Source organism: Podarcis filfolensis (assembly GCF_964270895.1).
Source record: "Podarcis filfolensis genome assembly, chromosome: 7".
Lineage (NCBI taxonomy): Eukaryota > Metazoa > Chordata > Lepidosauria > Squamata > Lacertidae > Podarcis > Podarcis filfolensis.
In genome coordinates this window covers 59,870,783-59,898,585 of record NC_139603.1, presented here as the reverse complement: position 1 = coordinate 59,898,585, position 27,803 = coordinate 59,870,783, and the positions used below count along the sequence as shown (strand labels likewise).

Here is a 27,803-nt window from a genome sequence, read left to right as displayed (position 1 = left end):
CATCTGATCCTGCTTTTTTTTAAGATTTGAATTACCAACACGATACAAAAACAAGACAGTTATTATATTTTAAAAAATATACTGCTCTCAACCAGGATTTGTTTTAACTGGCATTTTAAAAGTAGGATCAAACAGAAAAGTGTAAAAATGGCAAAATATCTCATTCTTTTGACTTTGTGTGTTTCTGCAGTAATATATGTTCACTGCTTGGTTTAGGGAATTAGTTATTTTTTTCCAATTTTAAGCAATGAAAAATGATATATACAGTGGATATAAGATCTATCATAGATATACCTTTACAGTTAATGTTAGTGGCATACATAAAACACCATAATAATAATAATAAACACCATAATAATAATGTATTCAGTTTTGTTTTGTTTTTAAATTGTGGAACATTTATGAGCTTCAAACGAATTGCATAGGAATAAATGCTAAGAAAATATAGCAATATTTAACACAGGATTCAAAACAAGTTATTTATCATCATAGTTTTTCATATGCATTTTCCCATGTTTAACTTTACAGATTTTCCCCCATTAAGATTTACATGCAGTTAAACCACTTTTCAGTCAGAAAACAGTAAATATATTCTGTACAGCAATATTACATCTTTATACAAACTTGAGGAAGGAAATTAGATGGCATTTTCTTTCTCTTCTTCCAAGCACTGTATTTAGCTTTTGTTTTTACAGTTTACTTGTTACCTTCAAACCACAGCAAACACTCTGAATGCCTTGCCTCCTGGAGGATTCTGTAAACTACAGAAGGGAAAAAGTAGTAACATTTCATATAGGTTAGTTTGTGTTTTAAGATCCCAATCTTACCAAGCACTTATTCTAGAGATAAATCTACCCATACATTTAAGCCATCTGCAGAAGCCCTGGTCCTCCCATCATAAGATGTGCAAATAGACATTCAGAAATTTCTATCTGTACTTCCATCTGTACTTCCAAATGCTCAATACTGTCTGCTGAAGTAAAACATCTAGTTCTCAATAAGTGCAACCCTCCCAGCCAAACACACACACACACACACACACACACACACACACACCAGGTCAATCTTGTGTTCAAGGTTATTACAGACCCATGCCTGACAGCATGTAAAATTATCATACAATTCAATAGCTTAGTGGTATCAAAACACTACTAGGATCAGAAATCCTGACACACATTTTATGACATGGGCAGAGTAGGCCTAATGTCCTCAGGCTGGAAAGCCACCAGGGATGGATCTTTGCCATATCCTGAGCCCAGCTAGCTCATGCCAGCCCGGGCGGAAGGTGGGGTTGCAGATTTTGTCATTATATTTACTATTTACCAAACAAGGCTGGCATAGCAGAGAAAAGAAAGATTGGATCCCTTGGGAAATCCACAAGGCACTGGTCCAGCTCATTTAGGGGCTTCCTACAGGAGGAGGAGGAGGAGGAGTTTGGATTTTATATCCCGCTTTATCACTACCCTAAGGAGTCTCAAAGCGGCTAACAATTTCCTTTCCCTTCCTCCCCCACAACAAACACTTTGTGAGGTGAGTGAGGCTGAAAGACTTCAGGGAAGTGTGACTAGCCCAAGGTCACCCAGCAGCTGCATGTGGAGGAGCAGAGACGCGAACCCGGTTCACCAGATTACGAGACTACCACTCTTAACCACTACACCATACTGGCTTCTGCCCACAGAGCCGGAGCCTCCCTCCCAGTAGATTCCTCTCCAGCAATGAAATCCAATGGATAGGCAATTGCACACAATCCTAACCACCACCACCACCACCATTCAAGCCATCTACACTAGGGAATTGGGATAGTTCTATCATGCTCTTTTGCAATTTTACAAATTTAGTAAAACTTATTTTGTTGTTTATTTCTACATGCCACCAAATATATCTTCTCTATTCCTCTACACATCATATATATATAGTCTAAAGAAGGTGATTATTTAGAGTACACAGCTATTGCCCGTCTGATTTGGGGAGGTGGGGGTTGAACTCCTCCTGTGTAAAAATTACTTAGCTACCTACATTAAATAATTAGGGCACAATACAAAGTCAAACACTTCTGCTTTTAAATGCCAACTCTATCACTGAATTAAATGAGATTTCACATGCTTAATGTTGACAGGACTTTGCTGATAAATTGTGGATATAAGCGTGTATACCTAGGCAGAAGCAAACCTGAAAATCCTGAAGAAACTCAATGCAACTTTCTTATCAGCTACTATGGTATTTGCTACTGGATCAACAACAAAAGAGTTGTTTTTATTCATAAGCAGCTTTTAGGGTTATGATTTGAGCTTACAGGAAACAGGCAGCTGCTTCTCCCTGGCAATTGCCATTGTTATACAACTCACGTCTGGTTAATTAGCATTAAGTAGAACACAACTATTCCAGAATTAATGTAGGATTGCAAAGAATGGCAGGTGTGTGCATGTAGATAGTAAACATTGGTCTTCAAAGTCACACTCTGTACCTTTCTGAAAAAATCCCATTTTGAAATGAAGCAGTATACATCCTTCTTTTATCCACTGGCATAACGTCAACAAAGCCTCCTTCATTCCGAATCACTCCAGCATGTATAGCTGTCCGACAGATACTAGATGCCTAAGAAAATTAAAATAGAAGGGTTTTTTAAAAAATGAAAAATTGCAAATCAAGTGACGGAACTTTGATCTCTCTCTCTTTTTTTGTGGTTTATGTAGCACCAGGGTATTCACCATCATTTTCTTTGGGGAAAATGTAGTTTTAATAAAGACGAAATGACCATGCATTGGTAACTATGAAAGGTACTGGGTAACTCATAGTCTGCATTTAACACACTTTACTAAGCAATTATATATATATATATATATATATATATATATATATATATATATAGGCCATAGTCTTACTGGGTTGCAGTACAGCCCCATGCATAAATAAGACCGTCTAAAGTACTTTAAAAGTTAGCATGAACATTTCATATAGTATTACAAGGCCTCGCTTTATTGCTGTGCTGTGAACCCTTTGGCATTCATCAGCATTTAACAGGTCACAGAATCTGAATACCGAGCTGCTTAATCATTTTCCTTCTTTCACTACTCAGCAAAATTCCAGATACTTACAACAGCATAGAATCAGTCTGCAAAGGCATGTTAAACACTTATAAAAGGATCTTTCAAGCCTTTATTTACATAGATATTTATTATTGATGACAGATGGAATTCCAGGGAATTTTACCTATTCTGCTGTAGAAAGTTATCAATGTGCTCTCAAACATGTGAGGAGAGATGTGTGTATATAATTCAAATGTCAATCAGATTGTCAGCATAGTTGAAATCGCCCTGTACTATTGTACACGACTGCAGTCACCAGCATATATATTGTAGAAGGGCATGATCACATTTCTGGCTTTCATCATTACTTGACAAGTACTGAATAAACCAATCTTGCCAGACTATTTTCTAACAAACAAGTGATGGTAAAAGCATTAAAAGTGAGCCACCGAAACATGAATTTGGCAGCAACCATTTCTAGCTTATAAGACTGCTAGTTGTGCCTCATTCCTTCCCCAACATGATACCCTCAGGATAGTTTGGTCTACAACTTCTATCATATTGGCTGGAGCTGATGGAAGCTGTAATCCAAAACATCTGGAGGGTACTGCGTAGTGATATAGCCAGTCACTACTGAGACTCCTGTTCCAGTGACACCTATGCTGGCTTGGTCATGTCCACAGAATGGAAGATGGGAAGATCCCCAAGGACGTTCTCTACGGGGAGCTGGCTTCCAGCACCAGGCCAACTCTATGTTCAAAGATGTCTGCAAACATGACATGTAACATCAACCCCACCATGTGGGAATCCCTTGCAGACAACTGTAGTGCCTGGAGACAGGCAGTTAAGTCATGTATCCATAGCAACGACCAGAGTAAAATAATAATAATAATAATAATAATAATAATAATAATAATAATAATAATAATTTATTTATACCCCGCCCATCTGGCTTCCAACAAAATATTAAAATACAATAGTCTATTAAACATTAAAAGCTTCCCTAAACAGGGCTGCCTTCAGATGTCTTCTAAAAGTCTGGTAGTTGTTTTTTTCTTTGACATCTAGTGGGAGGGTGTTCTACAGGGCGGGTGCCACTACCAAGAAGGCCCTCTGCCTGGTTCCCTGTAACTTGGCTTCTTGCAGCGAGGGAACCAACAGAAGGCCCTTGGCACTGGACCGCAGTGTCCGGGCAGAACAATGGGGGTGGAGATGCTCCTTCAGGTATACTGGACCAAGGCCATTTAGGGCTTTAAAGGTCAGAAATGATGGCTGGGAGGAGTGCAGAGAGAAGAAATGTCATGGTGCATCTGCAGCAGCACAACTGGACACCTTCATCTGCCCTGGCTGCAACAAAACATGTCTCTTCCACTTCAGTCTCTAGAGCCACAGCAGGTGGTGTAACCTTCCAACGGTTTGGCTCTGCCCCCAAAGGCGCACTCCCCCATTGTCTCCTGAAGGAGAGGGATGCCAACAGCAACTAAGACATGTAAGTGTATGAATGGAGCCACAGTCAGCTGAGGAGAACAGCCAGTCAGTGAAATCTTTCCTGCTTTGGCTTTTCTTAGTCTGCTTGTGTTGTGTGGTCTACTTTCTGTTTGCAGTTCAACATTCCTCTTGACAATTTCAGATCTTTCCTAGCACAAAATATGTATTGCGGCCATGTGGCATCCTGAAATAGGTTTTAATTGTTAGGGTTTACCACATGGATACGGTATGTGTAAAAGTATCCTGTGACTGGAAAGAAACTGAATATATCTGAACTGTATGTATCTATACTGGTTCACAATTGGTTCAAGTGACTAAAACAGACAACAAGCAGCTTTGTAAACATAGTGTCTGTTTACACTAAAAAATTAAATCAGAGAATCAATGTATATCAATGGATCTAAACTGGAAATGAAGCCACATATTTTTAATGATTCAATTCCCCACCTGCTAAGCTAGTATAAATAAATAATAAATAATTGTATAAACGCAATTATTTTACACTCCAGATTTAGAAATATGTTATCTTACTTACATCAGAATAAATTCTTGATCCTATCACTCGAGCATAGTGTGGATTTGCCTGCATGCAATTGTGAGGGCAATAGAGCCTTGAAAATCGAAAATAAAATAAAAACATAGACAATTATAACTTTTTCACAAGTACAAATTTTTGATCATTTCATCCAATGAAAAGCACACATAATGGAACAGTTTTGTGTCCATGCATTGCTTTGTTCTATTATTTTTCCTGTTCTCTTGGTCATATGGGCTTTTTACACTAAGAAGAAGAAGAAGAAGAAGAGTTTGGATTTGATTTCCCGCCTTTCACTCCCCTTCAGGAGTCTCAAAGCGGCTAACAATCTCCTTTCCCTTCCTCCCCCACAACAAACACTCTGTGAGGTGAGTGGGGCTGAGAGACTTCAAAGAAGTGTGACTGGCCCAAGGTCGCCCAGCAACTGCATGTGGAGGAGCGGAGACGCGAACCCGGTTCCCCAGATTACGTGACTGCCGCTCTTAACCACTACACCACACTGGCTCTCACTATGGACTGCTTGAAGATTTCCCAATGATTCTGGCTTTGCCTTCAGTTCATAGTACTTGTACATGCTTCAATTTGCACACAGAACTCACTGTGTGAATGGAGAAGCACATTTTTATGAATGGGGGCTCAGAGAGTTCCACCTATGTATCAACTACAGAGCAATCTGACTTAGTCAACAGAAGGAGTGGTTGTGGTGAGCAAATGGCCAAATCCAAAGCCCTGCCAGGCTCCTTTTCCTTTTTTTTTTTTTTCCTTTTCCCTTTCCATTTCTCCCCATAAAAAATGTTTTAATGGAAAGGAAAATAAATATGCCTGTTCCAGAATTGGCATAGTGGCCCCCATCTTCACCCTCAGTGTGTGAACTTATATTCATAAGGTTCAGTATAATGTCAGCAGCCTGAAGTTCAATATATAAGGAAGTCTAATGACTCTAATATTTCTAGTTCAACATCACCATATGGTTTGTAATAGCCTCTCCCCTGCATTGTGATAGGAATGGCAATTAAACAACAGTCATAATTAAATAGCTTACCTTGGGCAATGTGTGGCTGGCTTGTAAAATGGGCATAATTGTTCCACAGTTGTTTCACAAGTGATAGCTTGCACTGAAATTTTAAAAAGCATACTCAAATAAATGTTAATAGATGACATATACATTAATGAATGAGTAATGCTGTATTATATAAATTAATGCTAACCTGGCACTTTAGAGACTGTGAAGGAATTCGCAGACTGGTATTTGCTACAATAAAAACAGAAACGTAGCTATTATTACCAACACCCATATATTTGCTTTATGTATGCTCTCCAAAGTGATGTACAATGAAATCATAAAACAATTACCACAAACATTTTTAATAACTGAGCAAAAGGAGCACAAATTAATTGGAAAATGGAACAAAAATATGTTGTTTGAATACGTCTACAACTGTGTAGAAATCCACTCTGCAAGCATCTTTCTAACTTATAGTGTAGTGTTATATATGTCTTCACTGAAGTAGATTTCATTAACTTCAATGCATCTCATTCCCAAGCTTGAATAAGAATGCAGCTTTAGGTCTCTAAATAAATAAATAAATTCAAAGAAGCTCCATAAATATGTATTTAAGTGCAAAACATTTAAGAGCATCCAACACAAAGTCAAGTGATTGATTTAAACCTGCTGGAGGATCCTTAACTGTGTTGATTCAGCCTAAAGTTCCACTGACTAAACAAGAGATGGCAAAAATTATAATGCAGAAATTTTGGGGAGATGAATGTAGTGACAGCCAGGTTACTTCAAAAGACCAGAGGATTTCGGAAAGACTGAGATAACTACTGAAGTAATTTTCTGATTACTATTCAAGGTTCATAAATACTATGTAACCTTCAACATAACAGTATTATATGGTAAAACAAAATCTCTGCTCAGGATATATATTTTTATTTCACAACATTTAAAAACTTGATTATAAAAGCAGCTTTATATGGCAGAAAAACAGAATTTACATTGGTTTTGATTTTTTAATATATATATATATATATATATATATATATATATATATATATGCTTAGGTAAAGGTAAAGGTACCCCTGACCGTTAGGTCCAGTCATGGAAGACTCTAGGGCTGCGGCGCTCATCTCGCTCTATAGGCCAAGGGAGCTGGCATTTGTCCGCAGACAGCTTCCAGGTCATGGGGCCAGCATGACTAAGCCGCTTCTGGTGAAACCAGAGCAGCGCACGGAAACGCCATAGGTAACGCTGGAGCGGTACCTATTTATCTACTTGCACTTTTGGGCATCCTTTTGAACTGCTAGGTTGGCAGGAGCTGGGACCGAACAACGGGAGCTCACCCCGTCACGGGGATTCGAACCGCCGACCTTCTGATCAGCAAGCCCAAGAGGCTCAGTGGTTTAGACCACAGCGCCACCCGCGTCCCATGCTTATAGGTTAATATATTAAAAACCTGAGATCTACCTACAACATTTGTGGCTGCATATTTGTATTTTTACTCACCCAATTGACTGAACTCCATTTCTATAGGATTTAATGAAATAATTTCTTCTTCCTTGCCTGGTAACATCAACCCAGCCACCATCGTTATCTAGGATGCCATAATGTATTGCAGCTCTGCAAATGCTTGATTGCTAAGACAGAAAAACACAGAAACAGAAATTAAGATCCATACCCGAACAATTATTTTCCCCATGACATTTCCAAAAGGAGGAGCGCCTCTATTCCAAAGCAAACTCTTGTGTTTCTCTTATATTCTGCCACACTGCAAGTCAGTCATCAATTAGTCATTTTCAGTTTTAAGCTATCAAAGATGAGTTAGCAAATGATACGAGATATATTAGGTTGTGTCCAGCTAAGTTCTACTCAGAATAGCCCTATTGAAATCAATGGACCTGAGTTAATCAGGTCAATCAATTTCAACATGTCTATTCTGAATATGAAAGACACTGGATACGACCCAGTATGTCTGACTATATTTGTGAGTTCTCTACGTGAGGTGCTAACTAAATCTCCAACTCAAAATGACATAATGAGTAAAATCTCACCAAACAGTTATCCTCAGATATTTCTATCAATTTTAGCTTACTTTTCACCCAGTTCTGTTTACATAATGTTTTGTCAATGATAGTGTGCATTAGCTAACCTCCTCGATAAAAAAATGTAATCAAATGGTGCTACAGTGAGTGTTAATTATAATATTTTTACCATGTCATAATGTACACTTCCAACTACTTTGGCACTGCTGTCCAAACAGCCAGCAGGACATTCATACCTAGGGGAGAAAACAGTTCGATCTGAGAATAATGGCAAAAACAATCAAATTTAAAAATGCATGTAATCCCATGGATTCTGGATAAACTGGAAGGATGCCCTACCTATTACAAGTTGTTCCTTTGCACTGGTCCCTTAGCCGTACTTCACAGGAAACAATTTGAGCTGGGGGAGAAAGTGGCCATTATTATTTCAGTGTCCCACAGTGTTAGAAAAATCCAACAACAAAATGAAACAGATGATAAAAATGAAATTGACTTACACATTTGCAGTTTGCTTATGACTTCATTTCTGTCACCATCATCAGATGCTGCATGTGACCTTAATCGATTTTGTGATGAATCCTGAACATGTGACTGCTGCCGTTCAATCTCATTGGTTTCCATCTCTGGAGAGTAACGTCTTTCTGAACCTTCTGTTATAGCAAAGAAATGGAACAAATGCCATTTTTTAAACAACAGTCAATTCCTGTGAATCAGAAATGGAATAGCAAGTATGTCTTGTAACTAGCCACAAGGAAGCCAAAGCAATCCGATGGAGGTCTACTTGGAAGTAAGTCCCACTGTATGGTGCTTGTGTGCATACAAATGCAGCTTAGTACTTAGAACCTCCAAGCCCTGGTGGGAGTAAATATCTCTCACTACAATTAATGGGACTTGAAAATGTTTGATACTGGCTGGCTTGTGATAATTGTTTTTACTATCATGTCACTAAGTGAAGGTTACAGACAAAAGTAAATGTATTAGGATTATCCTCTTCAGTCTGGAGATAATGAAGGTGACTGGAGAGACAGCCTCACAGGTATAGGCTTTTTCTCAATACATGTGTTCATTATAATAGACAGCCAGTTTATACTAGTGAGGGGTAGAGAGCCTATGGCCCTTTAGATGTTGTTGGACTCCAACTTCCAATGACCCCGGCCAAAGGCCAGGTATGATGGGAATTGTTGTCCAAATACATTTGGAGGGCTATAGCTTCCCCATGCCTGCTCTATGGACTCAGGAAGCTTGCAAAGGCAACGTTTCAGATTACACAGAGAAAACTCTATTCAAATACAGTTCTACACAGGGAAGTTTTTTACTCATATTCTAAAAAGTACATGTTGGTCAGCACTCCAATTACAGTGGTACCTTGGTTTACAACCATAATCTGTTCCGGAAGTCCGTTTGTAAACCAAAACAGGTTGTAACCCAAGGCGCACTTTCGCCAATGGGGCCTCCAAAAATAATTTGTTTGTAATAAAAAAAAAATGAGTTGTAATCCAAAAAAAAGGTTGCAAACTGAAACACACACTTCTGGGTTTGACGTGTTTGTAATCCAAAAGGTATGCAAACCAAGATGTATGCAAACCAAGGTACCATTGTATGCTACATTTTATCCCCAGATAGAATGTGTTAAAATGCCTTCTGTTGTGTTCAGAAGGTTCTGAATTAGGATAACTTTAGGCTGCAATCCAATGCTTGCTGACTTGAAAGTAAGCCCAGTAGGATTCACTTCTGAATAGACATATATAGGATTGCAGTGTTAATGAATTCATTGCATGATTTTTGGTCTTTCTTAGAAGATGGAATGATATAGGTGTCGATTTGCAAAAGCTTTTTGGTACAAATTGTTAAAGCCAAATATTCATTATGTTTTTCTTACCATCAAAGTCACTTCATGTGGAGTAAAAAATACGAATAAGCCTTTGACCAACACATAGAATTCCCATGGAATCAAATGATCCCTTCCCTTTCCCTTGGATACCAAGAAAAGTGGCAGCAGATACAATTTAATTTGCTGAATACACACCTTTATAACAAAGATTTTCTCTACAGCCTCCTCCAAAACTAGGTGGACATGCAGAACATGGGCGACCATGCTTGTATGGCGCATGCCCCCACCAATTACCCCTAGGGGAGAAATGCTATTTAGTGAAATATATTCATGATAAATATTTTGTTTTGCACAGTTTAAAAGGTCTATCACTGACCTAATAAGGACACAGGCACTTGTGACTGTGAATCTTCTTCTCACCCAACTGGGGTGGTTGATTCACCTGGACTGCTTTTTAGGGGGCACAAGTCATACCTCCTAGATGGTGCTGTAAGAGTGGCACAGCTATTGCTATGGCGACATGCCATGAATGGTAGATTTGCTTCCAAAGCATTACCCTAAATGGCCTAGGGGCAGGGAGGGCAGAGACATGTATTCTCAGACCTTAATAAGCTTTTGATATAGTATTTTATTGAGCTACAGGCACAATTAATGCATTTGGTAAGTAGGACAACGTGATCTATAGCTGCAACATATATAGCTAATCCCCAGAAACATGCTCAGAAGATTATCCTTCCTGCTGGTAGAGCCAAAGGTACAGAAGAAATTGCTTCATTTCACAAATGAGGGCTGAGATTGATAAGTGGCCAAACTGAGGGGTGTTTTTATTTTTCCTAATGAGAACAGAAGAGAGGATACATTAGGGTACATACTCTTTGTATGTGTTTTATGCAGGCTTCCTGCCCAGAAAGCTATGTGGGTACAGCGTTGTGTGGGATCTTTTTCCTTCTCTTTGTGTGTGCTATGTTCTGAAATGCTGATCATGAGCCACACAAGCGAGACTCAAACCTTTGCTTGGAAGGATCATTGGTGACTCACAATAGTGGTGTTGATTCTGCCTATGCGAGTGCCAATGGCCCTTGTGGAAAGGGAGCATTGGGGTATAATTTTCCATGTTGTGCAGCAACTCAGGGGAGAGTGCTATGGGTCCGCTCCTGGGATCTGAATTCATTGGCTCCCTCCAAGTCTGTCATGCAAGCGCCTGTCTGGCACAGCTCCTCATTAGCATATTTTGGTGGTGTTTCCATGTGTCTGGGAGGGAGAAGTGGTGTTTGCTATTTTTCTCCTTATGGGAACTTTATGGTTGTCCCTCCACTCCTTTGGGTACAGTACGTGACTATCATTCTGCCAGCACAGTAGCGCCATATCTCCCTCTCCTCCCAAACCAAAAAAATTTGGAGTATAGGTCTGCTCTGCCCATGCTGTTCCAAAGCCAAGGAAGAATGTAGCCGAGTGCAGCCTTATTTAACACCATGCAAAATTACCATAATGCAGGTGAACTGCTGCCAATCAAATCCCCTCTAATCATCTGTTGTAAAATGAGCAGATTGTGTATATAAATGGAGCTGGCAGATTTTCGAGAATGCTTGGAATGTTGTAATTTTGGACTAAAACAGATTTAGGTTAGAGCTTGCAAAATTCAAAACGTGTTACCACTGCACTGGGTCAAAGCTCCACTAGAAACAATGCAACACATTACAGAAACTCAAAACAGAAAATTCAGTCTGATTTTTCTCTGTTACCTAATAGATTAAACGTTTCTTTTGTCTGTGGACAGACAATGGGTGACTTACAGGGAACTTCTGGGTTGTACAGGGAGGGGGGGGGACCCAAACTGAAATCAACGGAATACTTAAGGAGCCAAGTTACAGATTGGTTGCAATATCACCAGGTATATGACATGTTTAAATTAGATAGAAAGAATGTATTTCTGGACCAAAGCTCACAATTTGAAAAAGAACTCTTACAAAATAAGGATAAACTTCTGTCTAAAATGCATAATTTTTTATAAGAATGGGAAACAAAAGACGAGCAAGGTAAAGCTCCAGTGACACACTGGGCAATAGATATAGGACACAATATCGATCTTAACCTCTGGGAGAAGCTTTGGAAAAGCGACCTGGAATTTACTGAATGTTATTCATTGAAATTGGGTGGCGCTGTGGGTTAAACCACAGAGCCTAGGACTTGCCGATCAGAAGGTCGGCGGTTCGAATCCCCGTGACGGGGTGAGCTCCCGTTGCTCTATCCCAGCTCCTGCTAACCTAGCAGTTCAAAAGCACGTCAAAGTGCAAGTAGATAAATAGGTACCACTCCAGCGGGAAGGTAAACGGTGTTTCCGTGCGCTGCTCTGGTTCGCCAGAAGCGGCTTAGTCATGCTGGCCACATGACCCGGAAGCTGTACGCCGGCTCCCTCGGCCAATAAAGCGAGATGAGCGCCGCAACCCCAGAGTCAGTCACGACTGGACCTAACAGTCAGGGGTCCCTTTACCTTTACCTTTATTCATTGAAAGAGAATTATTTGAAAATGCCCTGTTAGAGGGGTTTATGCTGCGAGTCACTGACCGTGAGTGCTCGGTGTATGGTCAAACTCCCAGAACTGGAAGGGGGCAGCTGCGTAAACACATGTTTTGCAGTGTCCCCCATAATTCCTGTCTGTCCCTTCTTAGCCTCAGACCACAACTGGGGGCTGAGATGGATACATGCCCAAAGCCTAAGCCAAGGTTTCCTACATCTGAAATTTAATAAAGCTGTGACCTAATTTTAATCCCATAACTATGCTGTGTTGTGTCTTATTTATCCAGGCCTGGCTCCTGGGGATGAGGGGTCTGCGACTGGGTATGCAAAAGGTTATTTATGTATGCAACAACTGCAGCCTGTGTTTTGTTAGCCCCAAACTGGAAAGTGAACGAGCTCCCAACTAAAGAGAATTGGCAACTTAAGTTGATAGAATATGCAGAACTTGCACATTTAACATAGAGAATAAGAGAGCAAGAAGAACATACATTTTAAAAAGAGTGGAAAACATTTATTGAAAATAACTGTATACAGCTGAAAATGCTGGCAGCACTAAGATAAATTCAACAGAGTAAATAATTTTTGATGGATGTAAAAGTGGAAAACTGATGTGAATGGTTATAGCAAAATATGCAGGAATGTGAGATACATAAAATGAACCATGGAAGGAGAAGAAGGGAAGTCATTGGATATTTTAAAGTTTGTAAAATGTTTATTTTGAAATGTAAAATTGAAAGCTTAATTTAAAAAGTTCCTTTGTCCTTTCGAAATAAACACAGGTGTCAAGGTTTAATTATGTGTAACAGGCACATTTTCTGGGACCAGCTTCCATGCGGCTGGGGTAATATTTTAATGACCCAACCATATGGGGAGTGGCTGATATATTTATAAATGTAACAGACCCCCCCCCCACGCTAAAAGAAAAGAAACCTTAGAGATTGGGAATATGGAACAGAAACATGATGGTGGGGAGAGCGGGGTGTTAAATTGTCACAAACCCATGTGTACCTTATGAGATTAAAAAGCAGCTTGTGTGGGGAAATAATAAAGCAGACCCACCTCCGTCATTTCTGTAGTCCAGGAATGACTACTAATCTTTGGTCCTGCAGATGTTAGATTATAACACCCATCATTCCTAACCATTTGGCCTTTGGCTGGGGCAAATCTGGGGCTGAACATCTGGTCCAAGAACATCTGGTGGGCCACGGGTTCCAACCCTCCCAAAGTAACCCTCCCAATAGCTTTTCTGTTTTTTAAAAAATGGCACTGGGGTTCTTTTATACCTATCTCTGTGCACCTATGTACCATAGCTAACTTCTTAATCTGTCATATATACTTACTTGGGAGAATAATTGCACACCAGGTAAATGGCTTTTGGCCATATCTGTCCCCAGACATTCATGTTATGGCACAAATTAACTGCACATCCTATTCTGCTACTTGTGGCCCATACCACCTATTGGACAAAATGAAAGAAATACAGTTAAATGCCTGACTCAAATCAAAACAAATGAATATTATAATACTATCCAGAAAACTTAAAAAAAAAAAAATACAAGCAGTACTGCAGTCATAGAGAGAGAAGAAAAATTAATATAGTTAAAGTTTAATGCACTGAATAGTCGAGGAAAGTATATATACTGCAGATCTCTTGCTAGCATGAGTGGATACTGACGGGATTTGACTTATTTACATCATCTGTTGATCTCAATAAAATAAAACAGTTATGGTCTTTGAACATGCATAAAAATGCATTTATTTTGCTCTTAAAAGCAGAATGGATATATTATCTATCTATCTATCATCTATCTATCTATCTATCTATCTATCTATCTATAAAATCAGTTGTATTAAGTGTCACTTTAAACAAAACTTGCTTAAAATGAATTCTGAATGTTTCATTACTAAATTCTATACTTGTCTCTTTAAACTGAATTCATGACACACTGGGCCGGTTCACATGTTAAGGTAAACCACAGTTAATGGCTTACCATGAATAGGCCAATTTTGCCTGCTTTGCCCAAATGTGAGTGGAAGAAAAGAAACACAATCCCTGGCTTAGTGTTATATCCAAAGCAAAAACTTCTCAAATTGATTACATCACTGTTGATATTGGGAAGAATAATGCATACCCACCTGTGTATAATGGGTACATACAGGACCAGAACATCTATAAGGGCAATAAGGGTTGCATTCTTGAGGATAAGGATAGCTGAAGTCTCTCACTTCATCATACCATGCTTGGACATGAAATGTTAGAGGTCTATATCTACAAAAAGGGAACCAGCAAAACTCAAAAATAATTCAAACAGCCGATGCACTTATCAACAGAGACAATGTTTATATGACATTTTTTAAGAAGAACCTTTTTTTTTACACTGTTTGAAATCATTTGTAAAATATAATTATTTATACCTTCCCCAGTGTGCTCCCAAGTTCTGCCCAATGGATGGAAGAAGACTTGCAGGACCATGTTCCCAAAGACATGTCTCAGCCCAGGATTGTGCTGATCTCTCCAGCTCTACATCCCATGTCTATATTTGAGGAGGTGGGGAGAGAAGGAAAAATGCAATTGTTTGAAAGTGTTTTAAGCTTATGAAAAGGGACATTTTGTGATGCACATGAACAAACAACCTGTGACGCCACTTATCCCAGTGAAATAGGACTTTATTTGGCAATACTTATGGCATAAGTCTTTGTTTGACTGATTGGTTCGAATCATGCCCCCTTCGCCTGACCTTGCTAAACAAGACAATGTTCATTCTTTTCATTTATTGCCCCCTATGCCTCCCCCTCTGCTTTGTACTTACTTTGGTTTTCTACAAATCCGTTCCAATGACTGATTTTTTATTACTCAAGTTGCACAATCTAGAACATTATATGTCATAAATAGCACAAAAAAAAAAGAGTCATTGGTCATATTTATCCTACAAAGAAGTAGGAAACAAGCAAGACTTTGGAGTGAAAGGTTCGTTCTTGTAATCAAGGCCTAAACTGAGACACCTGAATGGAAAGCCACAAGATATCCTTCATACATTTTTCCAGATATGTCTTGGATCCCCTGAAGATTCGATATTTTCACAATAATCTGTGTTTGGACTCATGAATTGGTTGCCAGATTCCAAATTGCAAGGAGGTTAGTTTACTTATATCATAAAGATTATTTCAACTATCAAGCATCTAAATTGTAATACCACATTTGTTGTCATTAGCTTTTCCCCCCTTTGCTAACCTGAGAAGCAGATTGAACTGGAATTAGTGGTATCACCAAAATTCATAATTAGTCAGTCCATATGTCAAATCGAATCTGTTCATAATTCCCATCTGTATAATGACACTGACTTTGACCCAGTGAAATGATAAGGTTTTTTTTGTAATTTAAACTAGTGATTTTTACAAATTCAAGAAATTTGATGCTTCAACAAATTGTACAACGCTGTTCTAAAGCAGAGATTCTGAATCTGTCACCCTCCAGATACTGCTGGACTCCAACTCCCTTCTGTTCCAGCAAGCACAATTCATTATCAGGAGTGATGGGAGTTGTAGTCTATCAACATCTGATGAGCTACAGATCCCCCTTCACTGTTCTACATACTTTTTTGGGAGATGTTTCTACTTTGGTAATAATTAATGGTATCCTATAGCAACCACCTGGCAGAAAGCCCCATTGGACTTAATGGGGCATACTTCTGAGTGGACATAAATAGAGAATCCCACTGGTAATCTTCCTATAGTATATTCCAGCAAGTAAGGCAATGCTTGTGATCAAGTGGGATTTTTAGCGGGAATCCATTTTCTGCAGTGAATAACGAAGTACAACTGTCCAAAGCACTGCAAAAGCTGCCTTTGATGAAGCATTTCATTTCTTGTGTTCACTCATGACAGATGAACACATACATCCTTAGAAGAAGAGTTTGAAGAGTTTGGATTTGATATCCCGCTTTATCACTACCCGAAGGAGTCTCAAAGCAGCTAACATTCTCCTTTCCCTTCCTCCCCCACAACAAACACTCTGTGAGGTGAGTGGGGCTGAAAGACTTCAGAGAAGTGTGACAAGCCCAAGGTCACCCAGCAGCTGCATGTGGAGGAGCGGAGACGCGAACCCGGTTCCCCAGATTACGAGACTACCGCTCTTAACCACTACACCACACTGGCTCTGTTGAGGAACTGTTGAGGGTGGATCGATTATTCAAAGTCATCCTGAAAGGTTTATACTTTTTAAAATAATTAAAATAATATTCTGTTTTCTACATTGCCTACATGGCAAAATATCCACCTTACTTTTGTATGTTTAAATGCAGGCAAAATATTTTCGTTAACTACATTACTGTAGTTGAAACGTATGCATTGCATGTGAGCTTGGTGCAAATAAGGTATTTGTTCACTGAGTACTGATCCATGCACAGTTGCTCAGTGCATTTCCACTAGCTAACTCCTCAATTAATGTTGAGGTGGACACAAATGTTTTGGGACTGTATTCTCTATAAAAGGAAGGAAATACAGACCTCTTAATTTTGAAGTTAAATACCACTTAACATTAACCATACAATTAAATAGCACCTAAAATAATATGGAATGGGAATCTTTATCTCTACACAAGATATGACCTGGGTCGTTGTTGATGTAGAAATAATCACAGTTACAAAGTTAAATTTAATTTGTAATCCATTTACAGTAATTAAATTATTCCAATGTAGCAAGGAAAGATTGAACTAGCTGCAAAACAATATTCTGAAATGCACAGGTTTCTAATATATCAGTGATGTTCTCCATTATAACCTAATTTCAGACAAATATCCAAGCAATTATATTAGTATGATTGTACAATAACTAATAGTTATCAGTAGATACTTCCATACTAAACCCTCACTAAACCATCAGTAGATGTTTCCATACTAAACCCTCAAGCACTGTTCAGTTTGCTAAAGTTCACATGTGGAAATAGAACCAGCTTAATGTTTGTGAATTTTCACAAAAATCAGTATGACACAAAGTTGCACAGAGATTTGAATATGTACATCAGATTTGAATATGAATTAAAATGTGAAAAAGGGATATCTCCAGCTGCCTCAGGACCAATCCCCAAAACAGATGTCTCACCCTGAGAAACATGCAACTATCTTATAAAATAATCTTCAAACAATTTACTAGAAATGTCACTGATTTTGGTTTCATAATTGTACTCCGAAATGCTTCTACAAGCAACTTCTAATCAGTATCCTGAGTCTCAGACAAAGGCTTGGTGTGCACATTGCATTAAACCATAATTTAAAATAAACTATGGTTAAATGTGAACAAGCAGCATGCTAATAATGCACACTGCTCAAAAGTTCCCATTACACTCCGCCCTCACTTCACAGACAGAACAGTTAAAATGTGGCTTTTTGTATCATCAGAATCCAAGCTCAGTGCTTCTTTTGCTAAAATGAACCCTGATATACCACAAGCCCAGCTCACATGGCATGGCAAGCTTGTGTCATCTGTAGCATAGCAGTAGTATAAGTGGAGAAAGAGCAACCCAGAAACATTTGAGCAATGAGCTGTGCATTTGCATGATTTAACCATAGTTTATTTTAATCCATGGTTTAATGTGAAATCTGAACTGGGCCAGAGAATCACAGAATCTTTTGGAGTGGCATACAGAACACAAAGAAAACCTTTCCAAAGCAATATGTGAAAACCTGTAAAGTAAATTAAAAAGAGCTAAGATTCAGACTTGGTAAAGACAGTAATACATACAGTTGGCACCAACAAAAGTAAACATTTACTGTGGCATGATAGAAAGCCTCAATGCAGTATTCATTCTAAATATAAGGAATAGACTCGTAAAGTAAATATCAGTGTACAGTATGGTGCTTTTTACTTTTAAAATAAAACCCACTATATTCTTTAAGCCAAATCACAATGAATAAGTGAAAGAAGGATACAAAAACTGGATAGGAAATATCATAGCAAAGCAGCACATTTTAATTAGATGCCCAGATCCAGCTAAAGAGATGTAGGTAGAGAAGCAGGCCTCCATGAATATCTCTTGCTGAACCTGGAGTCATGGGCTTAAATTTTGTGTGCATTTGCTAAAAAAGATATATACAGACATGAGTACATATCACTGGCATACAGGAGCATTCTCACTTTATTTAAAAACAACAATGTGAAGCTTCCTTATTCAAAAATATATTACCTGAACTTCTCATACAATGCTGCAAACTAAATGCCAATAGTTGGGCTCTTTTTCAAAACAATATTCAAAGCTCCTGGTTCCACTAGCTGAAGTTGTCTCCATCCATCTTGCATGGATTCCTCCATTCTCATCAGTTCCCCCCATGTTACATATGGCATAGGACTGGGCAGGGAAGTCAGCTTTCACCAGCACCATCCTAGGCACTTAATTCTGAACACAAAGTACTAATTACCACTTTGAGTAAATTACACACGATCCAAAACATATCTGCATTATACTGATGGATGTGTGTATACGCTGAAGTAAAAAAAAAAAAGGACCCAAAAAGAAGTTGAAAGCTGCATGAATTACCGTATACAAATTATGGAACTATGCCCACTTTGGACTATTTTGTGTAATTTATGCCACTAAAATCATGGGGAGGGGGGCAAGAACTATGAAGGGCACTGAAACTCCACCCCTCCAGCAATCTCACCAAGCATGGCATGGTTCACACACTTTCAAGTCTAATTTTGTAATGGCCAGAACACAATCTCAGTGCCATCAGTTTAAAAATGTCACTTTAATTAACCTCTGACTGAAGTTCCATAGAGGTGAAACATTGATTTGATATGGTATACATGTATCAGGTGATTGTGCTAAGCTATGTATGTGTGTGTGCATTTGATTTGATCTTTTATTTTGGTTAGTGTACTGATTACATGTACTTAAAGCCTGCAGCCCTCAATACTGCTAAAATGAATTTAACAGAAAAGAAATGCACAAAATGAAAGATAAATAAAAGAATGCTTCTGTGTTTTAAACTTGTTGTTGTCACTTTGATAAACTTTACATCAAGACTATACATCCTTGGGTATCTCAGCACTGATTTACCTACATGCCCTCTTGACCACTTTCACAAGGCAGAATCTACTGATGAAAAGTTCCAGATAAGAATAAGAGGATAAGTTGACATTGCTCAGCCCTTTGATGCCATGTCAATAGCCTCTGGGTGAAGGCATGGAATCTGGAGCACTTCCGCCAAGCTTTGAAGTAAAGCAGGAAAGTGGAAAGCTAGAGAGGAAGCATTTTCACTTTGAAAACTCTAGCTAGGTTCTTGGTTAAGTGCTCTACTTATGAAAACCAACCACTTAAAACACCCCACAGGCCATAGTACTCTGTTCTTGAAAATGGGAATTGTGTTCATTAGTTGTCTCTGAAACTACTGATTTTATGTTAGCTGCTCTGGCTGAACAGCAGGGTACAGATGCTGTAAATAAAAAATGAAATGAAAGCAGAAAAATATGAAAAGTGTTTTAAATAAGTAGGAAGGCATATTGGAAACCTTTTTTTCCAGTTCAATCCTATGCAAGCCTACTCAGAAGTAAGTATAGGATTACTAAAACTGCAATCCTATATCAGTTTGCCTGGCAGTAAATCCAAATCAATAGGACTTACGGTACTTCTAAGTATACTCCTGTAATACTGTATTGTTAACCTTAGAACAGGCCTTTTTTTGGTTTTCCCCCCTTCGACTCCTCTCAGCTATAAACCTTCATTATATCTGACAAGTAATGTAAATATGTATAGAAAGATGAGGCATCACTAAGTAAATAAATAGTGCTAGAACCAACTTCTCTTGCCTACTCAGTAGCTTTTGTCACTAACACATCACCAAAAAACAGGAAATACGTCAGCAAAAAAGAGGGTGAAAGGACCCAAATTTGGATAAAAGGTGACCATGCTAATTTATAATTACTATAATATTTAGTAATTACTCCCTACTGAAACATGTGAGGCCACATCAGCATTCTCCTGAACTGAACTTGTGACTGTCTTGGGCTAGATCTAGACACATCTAAGAAGCAATTCAGTTAAACGTGTTGTAAACGTCATACAGAGAAATTCCGTTGGCGAAAGATGGGACTCCGCAGCTCCATCTGGTGTCAAAGTGCTATAACACATATAAAGCGTTTTATCTTTACAAATGTAGCTGAGTCCTTGGACTGGACAAGTCTTTCAAACAGATTACTGTCTTTGACACCCCTTCAAATGGAAGACTCGTGGGACACTTGACCACCCTACTTATCCCCAATGACCTCTTGCTTTCTCCAGCTCTCCTTCTTCTTTCACTTTTCCTTGCCTCTTTTCTCTCTAGCCACATGTTCATCTGTTTCTTTTCCTTAACCCCTGTGGCTTCCCCACATTCTTCCCTTTCCTCCTTATTTCTGCTAGTCTCACAGCTGATCCTACCTACTTTCTTCATGCTTGATCTTTGTTACTTTCTTGTCTTCTTCCATGTTTCTTCAATGCCTTCTTCTGTCAGTTACCTGTCTCATCCTTCTCTGAGGTCCTTTTCATGCCTTCTCTGCTGCATTTTATAAGATTCACCTTAAGCCCCTGACGCCTTTCCCTTTCAACCCATTCCAGCTACAGGACTTCATTTTCAAATAATGAAAATATGAACAAAACTACAGCCATAAAGATGGGTTGCAGCCTGTGTGTAGCATGTTGCAGTAGGTACAGGATAGTCTCAACCACTCTACTAGATGCTAATATGTTGACTCCATGTTTCTACTTGACCTTTTACTTCCTTACTGCAATAAAATATCAACTGAAGTCAAAAGTGTACTAACTGTTCTGTTTTTTTAATTGTTTGATTCAGTTACTTCACCACTGCCTTTTTAAGGAAATAACTTGATGCTACAGTTGTTTCTCTTCCTTCATCCTAGAGAAAACCAGATCACTATGAAATTTGTAAAAACCATGCGTTATTGTTACCTTCCAGTAAACATTGTGCAAAACACTGTGCTCTGTAGCACATGGTCAGGAGCCAGGGAATTCTTAGTTGCATCAAGAAAGCAATGGCACTTATGTTGAACAGAACTGAGAACAAGTAGAATTGTGGCACTCTAATAAACTGGGGATCTTGTGGGGACTGTAATTAGTCTACTTATTCTATTTATCCTTTGGAAAGTACATCCACTTTCTGCAAATTAAGAGATACATGAAAGGAGCAAGCTTAGAGAAAAAGCTCATAAATTCAGCACTGCCATATTGTCACATTTTAACAAGTTGCAGTTCCACCCATATCCCTGGCAACACTGTAGCTAGAAAGGCTCTATCTGAATCAAATTAAAGTTTGTTGCTTACAGAACTTATTACTTGTGTTGCATAAAACAATGGCACTGCGATCCTGTTTACAAATGTAATGCTGGTGAGTTACAATGTTATAAGTGATTGTGTAAATTTCAGTGTTCAGTAATAATTTTCTCATTCATTCAAAAATAAATAAATACAGGTGCAGAAGTGTACCTTCATTTAACCCTGAAGGGGCTAAATCCTTTGTGCATGTTCCAAGTGAGGGCACACAAATCATTCATGGGTGCTCATGAATTGTTCCCACCTCTGCTGCCTCCTTCTTCTCCTGTCCCATCTTACCTGGGGCAGAAGAAAAAGTGGCAGCTCCAGCTCCCCGACAAAGCATGCTTTCTTGCTATCACCTTTTGTAAGAAGAAATTGTCACGGGGGATGCTGGGAGGTGGCACCCCTTGTTTTGCCTCAAATGCATTCAAATGACTCTTTGCAAAGTAAGAGAAGAAGGTGACAACTGCTGAAGTGAACACTCAGTGTGCAAATTAAGGGGGACCTATTGATTGCTGCTCAATCTACAACTCATTGCAAGTGATCAAACAAGGGGAGTTCACTTTTACAAGTTCCCCTTTTCTGCTACTTGTGTCATCTCTACCTTTGGCTGCATAATAGAACCCCAACCAAATATTAGCAAATATGACTGATCATACTGCTTGAATAACAGAGTACTTCCAAGTGTTAGCTTCTTCAATGAAGGTAGTCCCAACAAAGAAGCAAATTTTTGTAATTATTTATTAAATTTTTATACCGCCCTTCAATCTGAGGATCACAGGGCGGTTTACAACATCAGGAAGTACTTTATGGAAGAGACATTGTTTCGCACAACAACTGCTGTTCCCTATGCTGTCTAATATTATATTTTGAGTAGCAACAATCAGCATGACTTGTGGCACTTTCAGCATCTATATCAAGAGTACACAGCAAACCAGCATTTCAGTATTCAAGTCACATGCAGAACACTATGATCACTGAAGAAAACAGACATTGTCTGGAAGCTCTCTGTCTTTCCTCTGTTTATTTGGTGTGGTAATGGTAACAAATATATATTAACAATACATTAAACTTGACTATAAAAAAGCATTAACAGTTTCTGAAACTGAAACATAATGTTAAGTCATTCACCACAAAGCATGTGCATGCCCTTAAAATGTGAATGCCTAAAACATGTAACGTGCCTTTCAAATTGTTTCATAGGCTGATATACAGTATATGCCCACTAAAAAAAAAACCCTGCATGATAGCACTTGGTGCCTGATCTATGGATTTTTAGCTGAATGTCTCAATCTGCATTCTATTACAGAGACTCAGAAGAGCCCTGACTACACACAATCAGCCACCTCTTCCTCTTTCTCAACTCAATCCAAGCCAATCATATTTAAGCTAACATGGAAATTAAAGAAAGATGCTCTACTGGAAATTCAATCCCAGGCATGCCCAGTTAAGAAGTATCAGGTAGCAGATGATATGAGAGACCTCTGCCCAAGACCCTGGAGAGTTTTCCTCTGGCAGTCAGAGTAGACAACAGTGGGCTACACCAAGGCAATTTCTTTTTTTCCCATTCAGCCAAGCCACACACTTTCCCAGAGCAGCATGAGGTTAGGAGAGAAGGAAACCACTTCCGTGCCACTCTAGTAACATGCGACTCTTCCTAACGTCAATGATATGAAAATTGTAACAGCCACCCTCATGCCTTAGCTTGGCAGCAGGGGAGCTCATCGTGCCAACTGTTCTCACCACTATCAATATCACAGCAGTATCATAGCCTAGATAATTCAGCTAATGTGAATTAAAACAAAAACACACAAAAAACGCACACCTTGAACCCTGAGGTTTTTGATAACTACTGCTTGGTCACAGATTCTCCCTTCCTAGGCTTGAGAGGGTAGTGACAGGCAAGCTTCAGGAATACTTGGAAGAAATTGATTATCTAGACCCATTTCAACACAGGTTTATCCTGGTCTTAAATCACACTTGGTCACCTTGGTAGTTATTCTTTACCAGGAGATGGGACAGTACAACTTTGTTACTCTTGCTGGACCTCTCAGTGACTTTGAATACCCTTGGCCATGTTATCCTCCTGGACCTACTCTGTGAGATGGGAGTTGAGGCACAGTGTAGTTTGAACCCTATCTGAGGAACTGGTATTTTAAAAGCATTGGATGACTGCACCTCAGCCCCCTGACCCTTGTGTTATAGGGTGCCACTGGGGATTGTCCTGTTCCCAATGTTATTTATCATCTGAAGCCATTGAGAGTGGTCATTAAAAGGTTTGAAGCACAATATGCTGATGACACTCAGCTTTATTTCTCTGTTACATTTGAATCAGATGAGGCCATGTAGGTACTGAACCAGAATCAAGATGCAGTAAAAGGTTGGATGAAGGCCAATAAACTGAAACAGAATCCTGGCAAGAGGGAAGTGGTTCAGCAATGTGCCACTTCTGGATGAAATTGTACCCCCCCCAAAGGAACAGGTATTCAGTTGGGGAGTAATTCATCTTTGTTCTTGGAAGCCCAAGTGGCTATGTTGGCTAGCAGCACTTTCCACCAAGGTGAATGAGGGTTACTGGCAGCCAGTAAGCTAGCAGGCCAAGTTCTGGACTGTTTTAACATAGAGCTCTCAAGAACTTGGAACCAGGATACCTCTCTCCCTACTGCCTTGCCTGAGCTTTAAACTCAGCTTTGGAGGCCCTCTTGGTTGTGTCCCTATCTCAGTTAATGGCAACCTGTGGGAGGGCCTTCTCTTTGGCAGTTCCCTTCCTATGGAATAGCCTCTCCTTGGAGCTCTGATGATACCTTGATGCTTCCTTAAAGCACACCTATGCACACAAACCTTTTCACCAGAAAATTAATGGTGCTCTTGGGTTACCACTTACACAATGGTTTCACCAGTTCCATAAACTGAGTTGGGTGGAATAGGAAACTACAACTTCCATGTATCCTAACAGTATGTCTTTTGGTATGATTGGGAGAATCAGGTTTTGTTCCTGTCTCCAGCCACCCTGTGGAAAAATAAGTGTTCATGTTGGTAGAATGGTTTTTAAAGCTTTCACAGAAAAATTAACCTTGTTATAAAAGACCTGGGGAAAACATGTCCATTGCTAGGGGCTACAGTACAACAGAAGTAAGCCCCATTGAAAATAGTAGTACTTCCTTCTGAGGGGAAAGCCATTCTGAAAAGTAAATGGCTGCAAACCCTTGCTTTCCCAGATGGCTGCAAAGTGATCTTAGGTATGGCGCACATGGCTCCCACAGCAATTTTCAGGAACTGTCCAACATTATGTGTGTCAGCCAAAATTAAGCAGTTCAAGGTCCCCGTTATTTCAATGGTAGAGTTAACTTCCTGCTATAAGTCTTCTCCACTCAGTTCAATATGACTTAAAACTGTTGGGTTATGCCCTTAGTTTAAGACATTCCTTTAAAATAACTTAAATAGTTTTAAAAATTAGAGTTGATGAAGCCTCTCAATCTTTCTGGAACAACGTGTTGGGTCTACAAAAAAAAACAACCCTACTTCATTAATATCATAACATCACAAACAAACAGTTAAATAGGAAGCAAGTTTTGAAAAACATACAAATGCCAAGTAGTTAATATTTCTATGTTGTTCAGTGATGCAAACTACATTATTTCTTTCTTTCTGCAAAACCAGCAGCAATGCATCCTTACCATATATTCCATATTGGAAGCTTGTGGATACACCTGACCCCGTAATTTATTATGAAGATCCAAGATACTTTGCATATCACTGTCAGTGATAGCTCTTTTTCCTCTTTGCTTGGCGATCCACCATTCACCATCCTCATCCATGTATTTTTCTAGCATCTCCTCAAATAGTGTTGCATTGGGGAGTACCATAGCAGAAACTGCTTGAGCTATGAATAGCAAGGCAGTTACTCTGAAGCAGTCTTCCACTACACTCTTCATGATGAATGATTAAAAAAACTCCTCTGCGTTAACTCCAAGATAAAGGCTTCTTCCACGTTGACTTGCTGCAAAAGCAAAAGAGAGTGAGGTTATTCTGAAGCTAAGGTACAGTTAGGAATTAATTGGTGAACAACAAAAGTGAAACTGTGTTTTAAAGAGGAGGGTTCTAGTGTGGTAGCTAGGGGACTGTCTAAGAAGCCAACTAATGCAGACACCCAACAATTATACTGTATGTATGAGATGATAATTTATCTTCATTCTCATGAACTGAAGGATGCTGTACAAATCTATCTGAAGGCACAGTTGCAAGCCTGCATGAAAGAAACACATTCTCTCCATGAAAGCACAGGCAGTCACAGATTAATTCTGCCCTCATAAGCTCATCTAAAAATATTTTTGTAACTTCAAGATGCATGATGAGCCTAAAATAAACGTAAGAAGATATCCAAGAGATCATGTAGAAAGCTAGCTTTCTGAGTCTGATTTAAAAAAAAAAATTAAAGGCACAATCTAGCCAAATGTCCTAAATTCACTTATTTGGGATGAAACCCCAGTAAATACTGAAGTACTTGCTTGTGAATAAATGTGCATAGGGCTGTGCTGCATATCTCATTGATTCTCACTGAAATCCATGTGCTTAACTCTCCCACCAAAATGTAAAAGTACTTAATGTTGGCTCAATCATGCCACAAGTCTGGTGAAAAGGCTTTGCCACACATTTTAAAAATCTTTTCAACGCCCAGCATAACAACAAATTATAATAAGGTTTTCAAAATCTATAAACCGCAGCCTAAGTTCACTCTACCTTACAATTAATAGTCACCTTGGAGTATTGCTGACACTCTTAAAAATGATTCTAGTAGATGTCCTGAACAGAGAGGGCAGTTCTCACAGAAATGAATGGAGCGCACATCATTTAATTTATATCAACACAGGATTGCTTAGCTTGGAAAGGGGCCACAACCATATAAACGTTTCAGCATCCCCTGCATTCAAAGCTGTGAACCAAATGATCGGGGGCGGGGGAGGTGGGCAAGAAACAGAGCGCGTTTATTATTGAAGAAAATGTCAGTGCCGGCTGTAATTTGCTACCTCCCACCTATCATCATATGGCCATCTTAAACAGTGTGGGGTTTTGCCCATTAGGAACCATTCAGACCGGCTCCCTGGTCTTCCTGAGTTTCTATCACATGAAGGGAGGTTGGGGGGGTGGAGAGAGCGCTTTATCTCAGAAACTTTTAAAAAGAAAACTTTAGTTGCCCTTATACTAAACAATCACAGCTCGGAATCCTGCAAGACGCCACGTTTGGTCTTCATCCTTGAGATGTTCAACGGTCCATGAGCTTTGCACGCCGCCCCCCCCCCCAAAAAAAGTTCCCTTTGCCCCGTCCGTGCTTGTTTCCCGAGTGCCAAGCAGCCCCGCGCGCTACTCGATCGCCTGCCTGCCTGCCTGCGAGCGTGACTTTTCCGCTGGCTACCTTGATCTCTATCGAGGAGGGCGGGAGTGAGGAGGCACTGAGAGAGAGGAGAGAGAGAGAGAGGCAGAAGCGTTGCCGGCTCGTTCCTTCACGTCTCCCCCCGTTGCGCTTCGGCAGAACTGCAGTTCATTTCCCGGCAGGGATGCCGAGAGAGCGCGCGGCAGTTCGCCGGAGTGAAGCAAAGCTCTTACCTCGGGCCTCTCTGGGGTCTCGCTTGTGCATACGCGGCTCAGGGGAGAGCCGAGCGCGCCTTCTCCCCTCAGCTCCTCTCCCACCGAGGAGGTGAAAGGCGGGTTCCGGGCCTGTGAGAAGCCAGCAGGCGCCTGCTGCAAACTTTGGCTCGTCCAAGTTTCTCGCCCCCTCCTTCTTTCTTATCCCCTCAGCGCGGCCACTTCTCCCGCGCTCTGGCTACGTGGGGGCCTCCCGCCTTTTCCCCCCTCAGCGGCACGGAATGAGCACGGTCTCCCGCCTCCGAGTGGCAGCCGCTGGTGAGCCCGAGGAGCTGAGGCGCTGCTCTGTTTCGCCTCCTTGGCCACCGGCAGCCCTTTATCCCGAGCTCGGAGGGCGCCCACACCCACCAGGACGCGCCCGCCCTGCTCGTTCACCGCGCCCGCCCGCCCGCCCGCCGGCCAGAGCCACCTCCGGCC

At 39.9% G+C, this 27,803-nt stretch overlaps 1 protein-coding gene across 2 annotated transcripts; it reads right to left on the bottom strand.

The window, feature by feature from the left end:
• On the bottom strand, window positions 1–27,803 carry CRISPLD1 (cysteine rich secretory protein LCCL domain containing 1). 2 transcript variants are annotated; one of them, XM_083624173.1, is made up of 15 exons: window positions 27,348–27,803; window positions 25,421–25,743; window positions 14,855–14,973; window positions 14,576–14,708; window positions 13,780–13,895; window positions 10,118–10,218; window positions 8,589–8,741; window positions 8,431–8,491; window positions 8,261–8,327; window positions 7,556–7,686; window positions 6,258–6,301; window positions 6,092–6,164; window positions 5,050–5,125; window positions 2,465–2,595; window positions 1–761 (listed from the first exon to the last, which is right to left on the bottom strand). In XM_083624173.1, exons 2-15 carry the CDS (start codon window positions 25,676–25,678, stop codon window positions 710–712), a joined length of 1,515 nt encoding a protein of 504 aa, XP_083480299.1. In that variant the 5' UTR covers window positions 25,679–25,743; window positions 27,348–27,803; the 3' UTR covers window positions 1–709. The 2 variants fall into 2 exon arrangements, with proteins under 2 accessions (XP_083480299.1, XP_083480300.1); XM_083624174.1 differs by lacking the exon at window positions 27,348–27,803 and adding an exon at window positions 26,502–26,538.

Coding starts and splice junctions, on each gene's coding strand:
- CRISPLD1 (XM_083624173.1), bottom strand. CDS start 25,678: ATGAAGAGTGTAGTGGAAGACTGCTTCAGAGTAACTGCCTTGCTATTC. Junction 14,974..25,420: donor CTTCCAATATGGAATATATG/GTAAGGATGCAT, acceptor CCTCAAATATAG/ACATGGGATGTAGAGCTGGA. Junction 10,219..13,779: donor GTGTGCAATTATTCTCCCAA/GTAAGTATATAT, acceptor TTTCTCCCCTAG/GGGTAATTGGTGGGGGCATG.